The following is a 17,672-nucleotide window of genomic DNA, read 5'->3' as shown; positions in this document are numbered from 1 at the left end:
AGACAACCAGTGATGGACAAAAAGGAACAGCTACATTATTAAAGTACTGTGCAAGTCCTTCTGTTCCTAATTTTCTTCTGCATTTGTACACCACATCTGATGAGCAATAATACTGTTATTTTCAACCTCTGCATGGTCTATAGGATATTTTCCAAATAAATCACTTCAGACAGTTAAACTTGCACATTTCTGGGGGGCATTTATTGCGATGGCTTCTCTCCTCTTTCACTGTGATCTTGATGTGGGTTAAGTGGAGGAACATCCTGTGATTTCTTCTGTAAGACTTCTCTCTGGCTGAAGAACAGCTGAGTCAAACTCAATCCAGGTCTACACAATGTGGTTACATAAGAACGGCCCTACTGGGTCCATCTAGCCCAGTATCCTGTCTTCTGACAGTGGCCAATGCCAGGTGCTTTAGAGGGAATGAACAGAACTGGTAATCCCTAAATCATCCATCCCCTGTCGCCCATTCCCAGCTTCTGGTAAACAGAGACTAAGGACACCATCCCTGATTTGAAGTGGGGGGGACTTTGAATTAGGCAAAACATTGTATTCCTTTTTCTATCAAAGGCATCTGCCCCATTTCTCAAAGCAAGCCAAAGCAATGATGGGATTAGGGGAAAGAACCTCTTTCACTTCCTTCCTGCTTGCAAACTTTACCCCTTCTCCAGGATGAGCATCTACGAACTTGATCTGTATGTCCCTCAGATTGAAACTGGATACACTGTACACAAAGCTGATTGTGGAAGCAATGAAGGACCTGTGCAAAATGTCTCTTCCTGCCATCTCAGCCACAAGCATATTAGTCTGGTGCTCCAGTCCCTCCACTGGCTTCCATTCCACTTCTATTAACTGTGTAAAGTCCTGATCTTGACCTGCAAATCCATCAGTGGATCAGGAGCAAGATATGACCCAACCTCATCTCCATGCCGTCAAGATAGCTCCTTCTGGGACACTGCAGCCTCCAAAGCCCAGGACAAAGTATGTAGGAACTCAAGATAAAACATACATGGAGGGGGTTGGATGTGGGGAAAAAAAACATTTTTGAGGTTGTAATGCTAGACAAAAGGCTTCCAGTTCAGAGAAATTAAGGTATTATAATCTGAGGTCATCCCTTTTTATTTCATGATTTTGGTGAGGTATCTTTCGAGTGTATATTTCTGTCATTGGGGTTGCAGGCTCTGACAGTGCTGCCCAGCTCTCCAGTGTGATGGAATCAGGGGAATTATTTATCATAGTGGGCCATTTATTAAGCAGTGATATGTTAATCCCTTCAGATCTGTAGAACTCTTCCTATAGTTCTCTTTCCTGATTGTGTGCCCGACAGTCTGCGTGTGGATTCCAGACTTGGAGCATTATCGGTCTAGCTCTGTATTATGGCATTCTCTCCTCTTTGAACTGTTACTCTTATATTGGGGATTGTTTGCAACTTGCTTTTTATCAATGATGTATGTCTTACTCTCCATCTTGTGGCCTACTCTGTACAGATCATATAGCCCTGCTTTCCTTTTTTCATTTATTTTGTTGTAATTCAGATATGTTACACCCTGCTACCAGTTGATGTGTGGGTAAATCGTTCCCAGTTATTATTGATTTTAGTTTTTGTTGTGAAATTATTTATGCAGTGTTTTTTTTAAAAGGATATGTTTATGGGTCATACTGGGGCTGAAATGACTGTCTTCTTTGGAGATGAGTAATAGTGTTGCCTTTGGTGTGTAATCAGAATGATCTGTGTGTTGCTGAGTATAGGTGTAGGTAATGCAGTATGAAAGTTCTCTAGGAACGGCCTCTAGCCTTATCAGAGAAATGCACGCTCTTTATATACTGTAGGATTAGTTCCAGTGATATTCTGGTGACATACTATGGCTGTTCTTCTGTCTCTTAGGCCTGGTCCACACTAACCCCCCAATTCGAACTAAGGTACGCAAATTCAGCTACGTTAATAACGTAGCTGAATTTGACATACCTTAGTTCGAACTTACCGCGGTTCAGACGCGGTCCACACGCGGCAGGCAGGCTCCCCGTCGACTCCGCGGTACTCCTCTCGCTGAGCTGGAGTACCGCAGTCAACGGCGAGCACTTCCTGGTTCGACTATCGCGTCCAGACCAGACGCGATAAGTCGAACCCGGAACTTCGATCCCCAGCCGCCAAACTAGCGGCTGGGTGTAGACCAGCCCTTAGAAGGTCACCCACCTCTGTATGCATGTTTCTTCAGCTGTTATTGATAGCTCTTAATAATCAATATACAAGTGATCTGGCTGCTTTTATGTCAAAAAAAAAAAAATCAGTCTAGTCTTGGGGAGTATCTCCGTCACACACACATTTTATCCACTCCAGGTTCTTTGTCATCTGTGGTCTCTTTCTTGCACCTCAGTCATTGAAGATAAAAGGAATCAATATCCCTTGTTTGAGTCTGTTCAAAATAAATTGAGAAATTCTACTTGTGCTTCAGATTAATACAACAGTTTTGAGGCAAAAAAAGCCTTTTTTAATGGATTCTAGAGGGTGAGTCAGTTTCAGGCTTATAATGAAAACTTATTTGCAACCTTAGCTGTTAAGTGTCTGCTCTAATAATGTGATAGAGTAAAGTTAGTATGCACCTTTCAATCTTGACCAGTAATTGTAGCCCAGAACTACAGCTAAAATTTTAGCTATCTAAGCAGTTTGAGGTTGGTCAGATTGGAAGGTGCGGGGGTAGGAGGTGGTAGTACTCTTCCAAGCTCTACCTACGTAAGTGTAGGAAGAAAGAATGTAGGCCATTCCTATAGAATGGGGAGGGGAAGGTATATACTGGAAAGCAGTGACTTTGGGGAGTAGGAGTATGGGAGGCGATTTTACTTGTGTTTATAGCATTGGTGAGACAAATACTGGAAAGCTCAGTCCGGTTTTGCTGTCCACATTTTTAAAAGGGTTTTGAAAAATTGGAGATAGTGCAGAAAAGACCCACGGAAATGATTCAAAGATGTGAGAAAATGTCTTGCAGTGAGAGACTTAAATTTCTCTGTTTAGCTTATCAAAAAGATAGAGGTGTCTTGATTACAATGTATAAATACCTTTAATGAGGGCAAAATACCAGGTACTAAAGGGATATTTAATCTATCAGAGGAAAGGTATGCCAAGAACCAATGGCTGAAAGTTAAAGCAGAAAAATTCAAATTGGAAATCTGTGCAGAAAATTTAATAGTGAGTGTTTTTAACCATTGGAACAAACTATAAACATAAAGTAATGGATTCTCCATCTCTTGATATCTTCAAATCAAGACTGAATGTTTTCCGGAAGATATGCTTTAGCCAAATACAAGTTATTGGACTTAATGCAGGAATAACTGGGTGAAATTATATGAACTGTGTTTTATATAGGAGGTCAGGCTAGATGATCTAATAGTTCCTTCTGGCCTTAAACTCTGTGAATGTATGAATAATTGCTGATGATCAACATGATTTTGTGTGGTTTCTGAGCTCCTTGAGTTTGGCTTCACTTGAATGTGCTCATTGTCTTGTTTACTGGGCTCCTTCTTGACTAACTGGTGTGCAGGTGATGAAGCTCAGGCGAACACTACCTGCTTGTGCACCAGAATAGACATTCACTTTCAGTAAATTGTGAAAATCTGATTTCCCCTCCCCCCCATTCTTTCTTACATGAGGCATGAAATAGTTATTGTTGACATCTCACTGAGATGAATGAGGCAGTTAACAAGTCTTGTTGCTATTGTTCCTGCCCCAGATAGCAAATAGCTGGTCCTGGGTCAGTAACCGGTTTTAAAATCTAATAGTTTACAGTTGATTAGGATTGGAAGCCTTATACTCCTGAAAAAGGAGACATATTTCCAATTTTTTAATAGAACACAGGTATCTAGGGCCACTATTTTAACATTATCTTTATGTTTAGTTGCTTTAGGATAGCTTTAGTAGTAGTTTTTTTATATAGATAGATGTCCATACAGCAGGATTTATGTCAATAGGGGAGCCCAGAGGGATAAAAAATAATCTCAATTGCATTTTAAAACTCTAACATTTCTAAAATAGCCTTTATGTAAAATAAGTGATACATACAGAATAGATGTTGGTGAGTTATACAAAGATGTTGATAGGAGTTTGAGAACATCCTTCCACAATCTAGTATTAAGGCAGAGAGTTTAGAAGGATTAAAAAAATCTACAATGTTCTCCTCTGTCCCTCCTCCCCCTCCCCCAACCCCCCGCCACAGCAATGGTTAAATTTTCAGCTAAACTGAAACTAGAGTTGGAGGGAACATTTTCCCACCCTGAAAATGTCCAAGATTTCAAAAAATCTGTCATACCAGGATGAAACTGAGATCTTTCAAAAAATGTTGAGAAAACTAGGGAGAGTGGCCAGTTGTCCTATGGCTAGGGCACTCACCTGGGGTGTGGGAGACCTAGGTTCAAGTCCCTCCAAATCAGACGCAACAGGGGCTTGAACCCAGATGAGTTTTTTAATCACTTGGGCTATTGGCTATTCTGCAATTTCTTTCTTGAAGGAACTTTTGTTGAGAAACTGAAGCATTCCCACAAAATAATTGCTTTTGAGGAATCATCATTGTTCAGTGAAAAAACATTTTGTTGAAACATTTCAACCTGCTCTCACTATAACTGAATGAAAAGGGGGGAAATTATCTATCCTTTGGTGTGTTTTGGATTCTCAGAGTTCTAACAAGTGGGCTTTTTCAGCTAATTTACGGAAGTAGATCTTAAAACATTTGAGTCATTATGTAATTTTTAGGGCAGGTGATGTAGTGACCACTTTTCCCCTTCATTATTACTTGTAGCACATATTCATATATTTTGCTACTGATATATTAAGTTTTAAAATTAGAAACCAATTTTATTTTAAAACGATGAAAACAAAGTAAATTTTACATTATGCCCTGAAGGCAGCCGTATCTGTGAGAGCAAATTCTGAAGACTGGACACTGTCACTAAGACCCCCAGTCCTGCAAAGATTTAACTATTCCTGTATAATTTAGAAGTAACTATTCCTGTATAATTTAGCTATTCTGGTCAGTTTTCCCCCATGCATGCAAGGCCTGAGGCAGTACGTCCCCTCACCCCCCATTGATATCAATGTATGTAGAGAGACAAGGTGAGTGAGGTATTATCTTTTTATTGGATCAACTTCTGTTCATGAAAGAGACAAGCTTTCAAGCTACACAGAGATCTTCTTCAGGTCTGATCCCAGATGCCCATTTATAAGTGTATATAGTGATATAACGTCCTCAACCCTCACTGCTTTTTATTATGACCTCTCTGGTTTTCTTTTTTTTTATTTTGAATTGGTTTTTTGTCTAGAGCTTCAAATTCGGAGCACCTAAGGAATAAATTGGGATTTGATGCTGTTAACTGTCCTGAAAATTTATGTAAATGAAATAGAAAAGATGTTTTTCTTACATGCTTGTGTAAATTCATAACTAAATTTGAACTGTTTGGAGAGCAGAAGAAAGCATAAATATATAGCTGAGATTCTCATGTCAGCAATTCATTGATTTAAAGCATACCACTGAAAGGTAAGTTATTTCCACAATTTTAAGTGGTTTGGACACTAAACAGAATTTGGCACCCCATTTAGGAGTATTACGGAGTAATACGGTATACACCTCATGTGTATGTTGAGCTGGAGCTCACCTTTTAAACTGAGTCCACAGTACTAGAGAGCAAATACTTTCCAGTTTAGTGAAACGGAACATTGTGCTCTTCTAAAACTAAACTAGTGATTATACATGATTTGCTAGTCTATCAGCTTTTCACTTGAGTATCTAATCTGTGTGATTGAGGAGACAAATTATATTCACACCCCTGAGCTGAAATAATTAGCTGCTATTTTGTAGAGTTCACCATTACCACAAAAGATTCTTTATCAGGTTAAAGTTTACAAGCAAACTGGTTTGCACTTCTACATCCTCCTTCACGATAAAGCTTAAAATACTGCATTTGAGATTTTTCCGGTGGAAGTTATTTTGTAGAAATTCTGCATTTTATACCCTGAAATATGGTAGAGCAGTCAGTTGTCCACACAAATGTATTTGTCTGAGGTTTGAGCTAGAACAATTGTGAAATACGAGATTAATGTGTTGTATTTATTAACTGTTAACACTGCTGTTGACCCTATGCTAACAACACTCATGTCATCATAGTTTTGTGCGCCCCCTCCCTCCCCCCAATAAGGATCCTGGATAGGCCTTTCCTATATTAGAATGTTTCGACTGGTGGGACTGTTGAAAATTGTAGTTTAATGTAGCTCAGAGAGTTACAGGCATTTTTACCATACTGTAGTCAAATATTATATGCACATAAATATTTGACTGACATTGAGTCAAAAACTAAAGGCAGGCATCCTGAGGGGGAGCGGGTGTTCAAGGCGGGGGGAGTCCTGCATTTTTTTTCTTTTCTGAAACACCCTTCCCCCACCTCCTTGTTCAAAATCTTTCTATTCATAGCCCTGAAAACTGTGGTAGAACCTTGCTTAGCAACCCTGTTTATAGTTAGCTGTCCCTTGGGGTGGGCAAACTTTGTGTCCTGAGGGCCACATCTGGATATGGAAATTGTATGGCAGGCCATGAATGCTCAAGAAATTGGGGGTTGGGGTCGGGGCGGGGGGTTGAGGGCTTCGGTTGGGGCTGCGGGCTCTGGGGTGGGGCTGGGTATGAGGGTTTGGGGGTGCAGGAGGGTGCTCTGGGCTGGGATTGAGGGGTTTGGAGGGTGGGAGGGGGATCGGGGTGCAGGCACCCAGCAGCGCTTACCTCAAGCAGCTCCTGGAAGCAGCGGCATGTCCCCCCTCTGCCTCCTACGTGGAGGCACGGCCAGGTGGCTCTCCATGCTGCCCCATCTGCAGGCGCCTCCCCCGCAGCTCCCATTGGCCTCAGTTCCCAGCCAATGGGAGCTGTGGCGACAGCACTTGGGGCAGAGGCAGCATGCAGAGCCCCCTGGCTGCCCCTACGTGTAGGAGCCAGAGAGAGGACATGCCACTGCTTCCGGGAGCTACACGGAGCCACAGCATGCGCAGAGCAGGGCAAGTCCCGGACCCTGCTACCCAGCAGGAGCTTGAGGGCCAGATTAAAGTATATTAAGGGCCGGATGCGGCCCCCAGGCCGTAGTTTGCCCACCCCTGCCGTAGCGTGATTTCATTCCTTCTGGTGTGATTGTCTCTCACTGTGCCTGGTCACATGCCACGTGAGGCACATATGCTAAGAAGACTGCCTAAAATCCAAATTCAATTTCAATAACTTCTTGGCCGGACAGGCTTTGCCAGTGTTTCCAACAGATACACAATGTTTCTTATTCCTGAGATTTATGGGCTTTCTAATTAGGAGGAGCTATATTTGTTTCAGGTTGGGATACCAGGATGGATAAATGGAAAGATGCTAGTTTCTCTAGAGGGTTGAAGGTGACGTTACGTTAGATGTCTCTCCCAACATCTCCAGAATTAAACCAGTCTGCCTGAAATTTCATGTATATGATCTTAGCTCAACATACAGTTTTTTTTCCTGCCATGTCTAAAGCAAATCTTATATAGAGTTTTGGGGAATTATGAGTGTTCAAAGATAAGGTAATCTCACTTTTTCAGCATTATCCTAAAGTGTGTTTTGGTTTCTCATAACTCCAAACTAACTTGGTATATAGAGACTCCCAACTTGTTTTTAATCTTTTGCTTTTCGTGAGGACTTGTGATCATGTTTAGTTTGTGAGGATGATTGTGGGTGGAATTTAGTTCTTTAAAAGTTTCCATGGATGTTGAGCTTCTGTGTTGTGTATGCACATAAAGTATTTATGTCTGAGTCTAAAGACTGCTGCCAAACAAATCTACTAACTCCATTTGGTTTACTATTCTCATAGTGGAGGAAGTGGAGAGCTATGTAGAAGGAAAGAATGGGCCCAATGTGAAGACTGGGAAATAAGATGTTCAAGTATTTTTTAAAAAATTAAAGTTGGATTTTCCATTTAATCCATGAACAGAAACCCTTAAGAGGATGTTGAACATTGTATTCTAGCCTGAAAGTTCAGTAACTTGAGACAAGATTTTGTTTCAGCCCCATATTTTTTGTTTTTGTTTTTGTCCTTTTGATTTTAGTACTACAAAACAAGGAACAACGTTTAGTAATCAGCTTCACCAAATCTTTTTGATACAGAAGTTTTCATGGTTTTGTTTTGTTTTTATGTAGCTTTAGACACCAGTGGTAGAGGATGTTGAAGTATCAACTTCTAGAACATCAGAAGTGGCAGCATAATCATCAGCAATGATCACTATGAAATCACTATTTGTTAAGCGATCCTTGTTTGTGACGGGGAACAAATGAAACTTGAGGTGTAAATAATTTCATTACCTGACTATTCCAAATGAGGGAAGAAAATAAATTAAAATCGAAGTCCAGGAATATGTAACTTAAGTCCAGGAAATGTATTTAGATTTTTTTCCTTAGCCCTGGAGTGCTACACTACAGTGTATTCATAAAATACCCAAGGTCAGAAATAAGAGTTTTAGTCTCAGACTAGCATGTTTGTTTTTTGGCAAAGGGGACTGCTTTCTTGCTGTTTCTAGCATGCTGTCAACCAAGCCAGTCTTTGGATGTAGTGCTGACTTTGGAACTAGAAGAAATTGCTTTATCAGATGCTGTCTGAACAGTGAGGTAAGACACAATTTAAAATGAGTCGGAAGTGAGGAATCCAAAGTGGGACTAACTGGGTCATGTTAACTGTTTTCTTAAAGCAAAGGTTCAATAACAGTGCATTGTTTCTTCCACGATTATGAAAAGGAAATTGAGATCTGCATATTGTTTCTTCTGCATGATGCCGGTAGCAATGTATTACTGTCGTTGGGATGAAATGTTAAATTACTGAAGAAATACATGATTTAGTACTATATAAACTAATTTTGGTTCCATTTGCATTTTATTCACTTTTGTAATCTAATTGGAAAGTTAAACTCAGTAGTTATAATACAGACCTTGCTTTGAAAGTTTTTAAAGAAAGATAGTAATCTTTATTTCTGCATATGAGCTGGTATAACTTTCTGAAAAACCTGATGTTCACGTTTTAATATTTTGAATGCAAAATGTTGCTAATTGTAAAGGGCTTGACAGTCTGCTCGTTAGAGGTGTTCTGGAAAGGAAACTTCTGGATAGTTGAATTCCATGAAAAATGTACAACCATTTAAAGCCTAATATGGCTTCCTAGATGAAGTGAGATCATATATCATTGACTGTTAATTTCACTTATAACACTTTATGAAATAAACAGGGCTGCTTTAAAATCATAGAAACATTCCACTACAAGGCTATTCCTGTTCTTTCTTGTCCTGGAAACACATCCTTTAAATGTGTAACAGGCAGGTGCCATGTCACCTTTCATTCACAAGGTTTATAGGATCATTGGAAAAAATCTCACTCCTCAAATTAGGTATATGAACACTGTATGTGTGCTTATTAAGTCAGAGTCTCATGTGTGGTCTAATCCTCGTTTAAATTAAGAAAGGAGGGGGGGGAGAGAGAGAGAGATTAAACTAAAAAATAGATGACTATCAGGTGCCAGTCCGAAGATCTATGGATGATCGGGTTTGACAAACATATTTGCCATGCTTAAATTGTCATTAATATAGTGCCTCACTTATCTTATAATATAGTACTTCTGAAAGAGGTACTTGTGTAGATGAAGGTAAAGGGGAAATATTGCGGTCCTAGATTGCTATGGGCACTGTCTAAACATGGAAGTTTTTCAGTATCACTTAGTTTAACGCTTTCTCTCTCTCTCTCTCCTATTATAACTGCCTTTTTCAGTTTAGCTTGTTTCTCTGTCTCTTGGGAAGTGGGGTTAAGCTAACCTGAAAAAAGTCTTTTTATACTCTGCCAGAATAAGAGTCTCCATGTAGAAAGATTATACTGGTATAACTGGTAAAACTTTCCAGCAAAGACAAGGCCATACAGAGGCCTCTTCCATGTCTGTCAGTGAGACACTCCACTTTTTCAGGAATTTCTGCAAATTTTTCTGTGACAGTGAGTTTTTTTCATTAAGATGGGGCCTGGGTGTTTCTTAAATCACTAACAAGATGTATCTGAGGTTTAAGGGGTTTTCCCTTTTTTTTTTTTAATTTTATTTTTTTTAAATAATTGTACTACAATGAAGGGGTAAAGTTCAACAGTTTTTGTAGTAGTGCTTATGATGATAATGCTATTTAAATCTTGTTAACTTTAGAAACACCGAGAACAGTAGCTTTTTGGTTCTGTTCCTTAGATTAATGGATGGTGGGCTTTGTTTTTTTTCAATAGATGACTACTTAGGTTTCTATTTAATATAAATCCAGGACTGAGACCTTGTTTTTCTTTGGAATATTCCTGATTCAGCAATTGGGAGGATTCACAATCATTCAGGGTTTGTCAGTTTTGCAAAATGAAGTAACTCCGACATATCTTTGCCTACATTTAAGGGTCAATACAAATGCATCTACCCTGACTGCTGACCGTCTGTTTCTCGATCAGAGGTATTTCCAAGTATAGACAAGGCCTCACTCTCTCTGCATTGGTATGTAAATAAATACCACACAATTAATAATCGTTTTCTGTAAGGTCCAGAACTTACTATGAAATTTAATAGATGTTGCAGACTGTGTCAAGCCCTTAGTTTTAACTTTCTAATTTTGCATATACAGTATAATTATTTTATGATTTTGTTGCATTCACTAGGTTTGCTGGGATGGGTAATCTTCTTAAGGTCCTTACCAGGGAAATTGAAAACTATCCACATTTTTTCCTGGATTTTGAAAGTAAGTTCAAAAAATTACAAGACAATGAGAGAATCTTTTCCATGACTTAAAAGCTCGTTGAAAGAACTTTTTAATGATCAAATACAGTGGCAAGTTTCCAGCAGAATCAGAATATCCAAATCCATATCTCCAAGATCATTCATTTACTCAGGATGCCTGTCCTCTTTCTTTTCTGTTTTTCAATAACCAAATATGAAAGCTTTTTAAACGTACTCATTTGCACAGAACTTGATCAGGAGGCACATTTTTTCCTTGACTTTGAAAGTGAGCAAAACTTCTTGCCTGGCTTGCCGCCTTTATTCCTAATAATTTTTTCCTACTACTGTATGAATTTATGCATCATACAATATTTAAAAGGAGATTTGTAAACAAATTGATATATGCTTCTGTTTAATATTGAATTCCGATAAATACTTGTAAAACATTTTACTGTAAAATTGCTAAAATCTTGTTGGGCAAAGAGGATAAATGTAAGAGTAAAGTCTCGTCTTGACTTGGTTTCAATACACGTAGTATCTATCCTGAAAGTAGACACACAAATAGTGATGTTTTTGATGAAAAGCCTTGATTGCCTTAAACTTTTTTTTAAGAATCATGTTTATAAAAAAAAAAAACCCACAATATTTTATTTTGTCACTTCATCATATAAAAGGTTTTTGTTTTTTTTAAATAAGTACCAAATATATCAATAACTACAACATAAATTGTTCAGATGGCACTTTTCTTTGCATTGTTCAATACTGAATAAACTGGGCTATTTTTATAACGTCTAAAAATGAAAATGTGGACTATATATGCTTTATTGCATCTTTGTCACATGTTTGTCAGCTTACAAAATTTAATGTTTTGCATGCTAATTTTCTAACCACATCTGCACCTTGATGCAAGATAATTCATTTTTTACTGGTTAGTTCTGCATGTATTCTAGACGTTCTCTTGAAAACTGGCCATCACATTTTTAAACATAGATTGAATCTCAATTCTGCTACTTAAATGAAATGCCTTTTTAAATTATACCAATGCATGTTGGCATGGCTTTTTTTCTTAGAGTATTTAAATACCTTTATTAAACAATGGTTCTGGCAGAAATAATTAATTAAAGACTTCTGTCAAATTCTTTTGGAAGAATGACCAGGACAATTTCAGTCTGAGTCCAAATTTGTACTTGTCTTAAAATACTCTACTTGAAGAATTTGATACCCACCTGTTTTCTAAAGTCATTTTTTTTAAAAGATTGGATCCACTTTTAAAAAAAAAATCTAGTCATTATTTTTAATTCTTAACAGAAAAACAATGGCGTTATTTACACACTCAGGTCAGCATGATCTTAAATCAATGCCTGTTCAAGAAACCACTAGAACATGCTTTCCTGAATTGAGGCTACAGCTTGGAAATAGCGTTATGTGGATATATAACAATTTCCCCTCCCAGATCTTAATTTGCTACGTCATGAAGAATCATGCTGATACTACTTGTAGAGTTTAATCTATTAGTTCCAATAAATAGTACAAGTAAAAATTTGAGTTTGTAAGCCTTACATCCTTCTCTCTCTTGTCCAAATAACATGAATGTGTTTTATTGTAAAACTGGGGTGTCAAACCTTTGTCCCAAACATTGTAATCTGGTCTATCAAACTTTAGAGTATTCTAATTGAGCTCTACACCTGCCTCTATACTTTTACAAAGACCTCTTGCTGCCTTGGGGATGCACTGTTTAATCAGTACCATCATGTCATGGATTGAAAAAAAGGTACTTCTGTCAGAACTGCAGACTTGGCAGGAGACTGTAGGAGGCCTTGAAGGAAGAAATATCTATTTTTAAAATCTTAGCACTAGAACTGGATTTTCCTGAAGTATGTTGCCAACAAGAAATGGGGTGGGGTAATGCAGAGAACACCCACTCCCCAAAGACAGTGACAAGTAATTATTATAGGTACATGCATACACTTGTCTGGCACTCCCAACTATGGAGGAGCAAAAGTGCCTACAAATTTAAATTAGTTGACACTGCTGAATGAAAGGTTAAAAATGCTGTGGTTTTGTTATTACTTTTAAAAGTACTACATGATTGAATTGAGCCAGGTCTAAAACGTATAAAATTAAATACACCAGACGTTTCCCTTAGCTGCATGCTTGAATGTACTTTACATTTACCCCATTACAGCATGAAAAAGAGGCTCTTAAACTAATGTGCATGCATAAGAATGTACTTGGATTCTTGCTGGACTTGTTTTCTAACTTCTTGTATACTTAAGGTTTCTAGTTTTAGGTTTAAGTCAATTAAAATGCCACTAAAGCTGACACTTCAGAAGGCTTTTCTAAAATACACACTAACCAATGCCCTTCCGCAACTTACTTTTTTTGCATTGTTGAATTTTCTTTGAGGGGGCTGGGCATACTGTACAGTTACTGGGAACTCCTCCACCATACTTCTGGACTTGGGAGTTGGCCAGTTTATTTTGATATACAGTGAAACAAGATACTGTCCTTAATGCGAACCTCCTCACTTTAGAGACCACCCTAAAGAATTTCCAAATGTATGCCCTGATCCTGCAAGCAACTTTGCTCATATTTAAGTCTGAGTAATCTAGTCAGTTCTATGGGACTACTCACATAGTGGTAAACACATGCATAAGTGGTGGAGGACTGGGGCTATATTGAGCACAGTTCTGTTTCATGTTCGTTAAAAGACCACCTCTGTTCTGCAACCAATTGTTGGTGGTCCCTTACATGATTAAAGCTGTCTTCACTGTATTTCAATAATAAGATAATTTTCACTCAAAAATTAATTTGCCTAAAAAGCAAACAATAGAAACAGGAAAAAATAGAACTATCACACACACACACACACACACACACACACACACACACACCTTTTATAGCTTCTGTGCCCCCATCACTCCTCATTATTTATATAGGGACAACTTTTCAATTGTATCTTTACATTTTATTAGGATATAATATATATATTATAGCTATTCTTCAATATATTTTTACATCTGAAAACAGTTGAGTTCAATCATCTTTCAGCTTCTTATGAAGTTGACACACTTATTTTAGGGCTGTCTCTCAGAATTCTTTCCACACTCGATTGTGTGACACACACACAGGCTTTGTGTCACAGACCTCCCTGTTTATCACAAGTGCACAATAGCCAAGCGATGTGTCCGAATGGTTTGGAGATAGGGGACGCACACAGTGTATGTGTATTCTTGGTTTTAGATTTATAGTTCTTAAAGTGAGATTATGTAGCAATTAAACAATAAAAACAATTTGCACCTCGAGTGCTGTCCTAAATATCTGGTATGTAACTTTAAAAGTGCTGAGACTTTAACGAATCTGACCATGTTCTACTGCTTTAGAGATTATGATGAGAACCAGTAGGGAAGGGCTAATAAACATTAGATTTTTGTTACTATGATGTTACTCTAAATGTGTCAACTGAAATCATAAACCAAACCAGCTCTGTATTCCTCAAGCTTAGGTAATCATCTAAGTCCAGAGAAGTCTAGTTAGTGTACTGTAATGACATGTCTGATTTACTGCACTCTTAGTCAATATTAGTTTTGTTTGGGACAACTGCCTTTGGTAAAGTTATTTTATTTTATGATTGTATTGTCCCCAGATTGGAATTTCTGGCATGACAGTGTTTTCCCTGACTCCAAGGCTTTGTATTATCTTGATAGTCTATGGTTTGGTGACCTTCAATAATTGATAATATTGGCAGATTCCTCAATGCATTTATCCCTTCCTGACATTATTTCTTACCTGGCTTGAGCTAGTTGCTCTTTGTCCACGTGCTCATCTTTCTAGGCACTGGAACATGTAGGTGAAGGCAGGGCCTGCCTCCTCAGAGAAGAAATAGACAGCTGAGTGTCACCAGCATCAGAGGTTCTGGTGTTCTTTCCTCTTCAATATCTGCATAACAGAGTTTGGAGAAATTAAGTGTATATTGAGCCTTGCAATACTTCCTATGCTAGTGCATTGGTGACCTGGAGTAAAGGCCAATCATGATCCCCTGGGCCCTGTTTGATAGGAATGAATGAAACCAGTAGCATGTTGTCCCATTTGCTTCTGCAAGATCTTGTATAAGTGTCATCAGCACAATGTGATAAGCAGTACCAAAGTCTTCAAAAAATTGAAGTACTATTACCATGTGACCTTTTTTCCCCCCAAACTTCTCAGTGGGTTTGGGTAAACAATGAGTACCAGCAGAACTATTTTGATGCCATATCTTGATATCTGACATCTGATTATGATGACTTCAGGGATTCTGGCAGAGAATAGATACTAATGGAGCTTGGGTGTTACCACTGTCTCAATTATCTTGCCAAGCAAAGGAGGCTGAGAGTAATGCAGACAAGGATACAAGAAATGTATGACAAATCAGGATACTTTCAAAGTGGTAAGATACATTCATGCTAAAAGCCAAATCCTACTCCATACATTCTATAATGGAGTGCAAATGGCAGTCTCTGATACATTTGGACCCTTGATATATTAATGCTCTCAAATATTATGGAGGAGTCCATCGTTCAGGTAGCATTGAGCTTTTCACTTAAAGCAGGACTAAATTTGCTGTGTTTCACATATTAATGATTGAATTCAGTCTCAAAATTTAACACTGTTGTTCAGGGGAGAAGTAAATTTTATGGAACATTTTCTGGATAAAATACTTGCCAATTTTTCTAGAGAATTTTTTTAAAATCAGCCATCTATGAAATTTTAGCCCTAAGTATGTCTGATATTTCTTGTTAACTATAGCTACACAATCACAATTAGTACAAACTGCAGAGTTCATAGAATAAAATATCAGGGTTGGAAGGGACCTCAGGAGGTCATCTTGTCCAACCCCCTGCTCAAAGCAGGACCAATCCCCAGACACATTTTTGCCCCAAATGGCCCCCTCAAGGATTGAGCTCACAACCCTAGGTTTAGCAGGCTAATACTCAAACCACTGAGCTATCCCACATACGTTCTACACCAGTGTCTTTTCTCAGGCACAGGCCACCACTACAATTTAAAATACAAACACATTAAAGAAAGTTATTCATCATAATAAGCTTTATTTCCACCAAAAGAAGCAGATGGAACTATCCCACTGTATGATTACTTCTGTTTTCAGACACTTTCTGCCTAGCCCAGCTGCTTGGCCTGTCTCCTTGCTCCCTATCTCCACTCCTCAGAATTCCCTAGCCTGATCATGGGGCTGTAGACTGAGCTGTGGAATGATGAAAGTAGAATGGCATACATGCAGTATTACTTGATAGGACTGCTCCCCAGCTGTGCTGCTTAATTTGTCCCCTATCTCTGCTTTAAGATGTGGCATCTTTTGGCTTGGCTGAGTAGTCCTACCTGTAAACAGACTCAAACCAACCACCACATTAGCCTTTCTCTAGCTCCCTGGCCCACTCATTCCGGGCCCCTGTCAGTGTCATTGCTTCCACCAATGGATGTCCGCACCTGACATATCTGCTTGGGTCCAAAAGACTGAAGCCCCTCTCTGGCAAACTACAAGTGGATCCCAAGAAAAAAAATTGCCTCCAGAGTTTAGGTGATGACCTGCGGTGCACACTGTTTTTGTAAGAATTTCTTCCCTCTCTTCTCACTGTTAGATGGTGTAAAAGATCTGATAGAGAGGGAGATTTGCAAATTAATGCACCTGAGAAGCAGAGCTTAATAGTTCAGCTCCTGAGGATGCCCTTTCCTCTGTTGGACTTCCTGTGACTTGCTGAAGAGGAGTCCGAATGTGACAAACCTGAGCATGTTAGCTGCACCCTGCAAAGGTGGTGGGGGGGTATTAGTTGTGTGGGTGAAGACCGCCATTAGAACATGGCTGGAGGTTAAACAATCTTGTACTAAACACACAGCCACTCCCAAATATGCTCTTAGAAAACGGGCTGAAGTCCAGGGGGGAGGATGAATCAAGACATGGGTTGAGGACAAATGGGTGAGCTGAGACTGTGTAAGGATGTAGGTGAGCAGCGAAGCATGCGGACAGGGAAGAGAGGGTGTTGTATGGAGGCAAGAGGTTGTCCTGTGCTGAGGCATTAGTGAATGAAGGGCTCCCTAGAGTGTCTAGAAAGCAGCACATGGAGAGCTCTTGATATGCCAGTGCCTCAGTGCAGGCATACTTTATGGACGTAACATGTTACAGGTATTTCTACTAACAAAATATCTTAATCTGGGCCAGGTCTGAGTTCATGTTTTGTATGAGTGCTCTCAAATCATTGGATGAGTGCATTGTGAGTGGCTGTTATAATTGAAAGAGTTTGGGTGGGTGGGTGGGTGGGGTAAGACCTGGGAATTAAGGATGGTTAGATAGGACTATTTGCTTAACTGATGATTTCCTTTATTACTTTTAGGTTGTTGTGTTAAGTGGGATGTGCATTTGAACATTAACTCTGTTAGTTAAGATTTTTGTTGACAACCAGAAGTACAAATAGGTTTCAGAAAATATGCACATATATCTAGGTAAATAAGGACAAGTTGGTTACTTATGTTAATTTTCTCAGGGCTGAAAAGATTCCTTTCTTGTTCAGCAAAACATTTGCCACATGAAAAAGTTTTTCAATTATGTGACTACATATAAATAAAGTCAGTATTGGTTAGCTCAGTTCATTCAGTATTAAATACAATGTATAAAATAGGTCAAATGAGCTATCAAATTTCTTAAACATTTTATATTCTTTTGACCAGATTCATGGGTGAATCTTGGATAAATTTAGAGGAAGGATAATCTGCATGTATGTATTTACAGAGATTTATTCCAGGCACATATCACCTGTGTGCCAGGGCAGCTAGATCTCTACAAAGTGATGCTTCTGGTTAAAAGGGGCAGGGTTTTAGCTCAGTGCGTTCCTTCTTCGGGTTCTGTTTTCCTTACAATGATCAAAATGAAGTCC

At 38.9% G+C, this 17,672-nt stretch overlaps 1 protein-coding gene across 3 annotated transcripts in view; it reads left to right on the top strand.

Annotated features, from left to right (window-relative positions):
* FAM49A (family with sequence similarity 49 member A) overlaps positions 1-17,672 on the top strand; it is a 68,693-nt gene that overhangs the window by 29,047 nt on the left and 21,974 nt on the right. For 2 of the 3 annotated variants that reach the window (XM_024198629.3, XM_029912118.1), the window contains exons 1-2: positions 8,533-8,639; positions 10,689-10,768. In XM_024198629.3, the coding sequence (XP_024054397.2) occupies positions 10,699-10,768 (70 nt within the window). In that variant the 5' untranslated portion in view covers positions 8,533-8,639; positions 10,689-10,698. Of the gene's footprint in view, positions 1-8,532; positions 8,640-10,688; positions 10,769-17,672 lie in introns of those variants that run through there. The other variant, XM_024198630.3, reaches the window with a different exon arrangement.

This window comes from Terrapene carolina, unplaced genomic scaffold, assembly GCF_002925995.2.
Source record: "Terrapene carolina triunguis isolate 2854851 unplaced genomic scaffold, T_m_triunguis-2.0 Scaffold42, whole genome shotgun sequence".
Classification (NCBI taxonomy): Eukaryota; Metazoa; Chordata; order Testudines; family Emydidae; genus Terrapene; species Terrapene triunguis.
The sequence above is the reverse complement of the archived record's forward strand: the minus strand, read 5'-3'. Positions and strand labels throughout refer to the sequence as shown.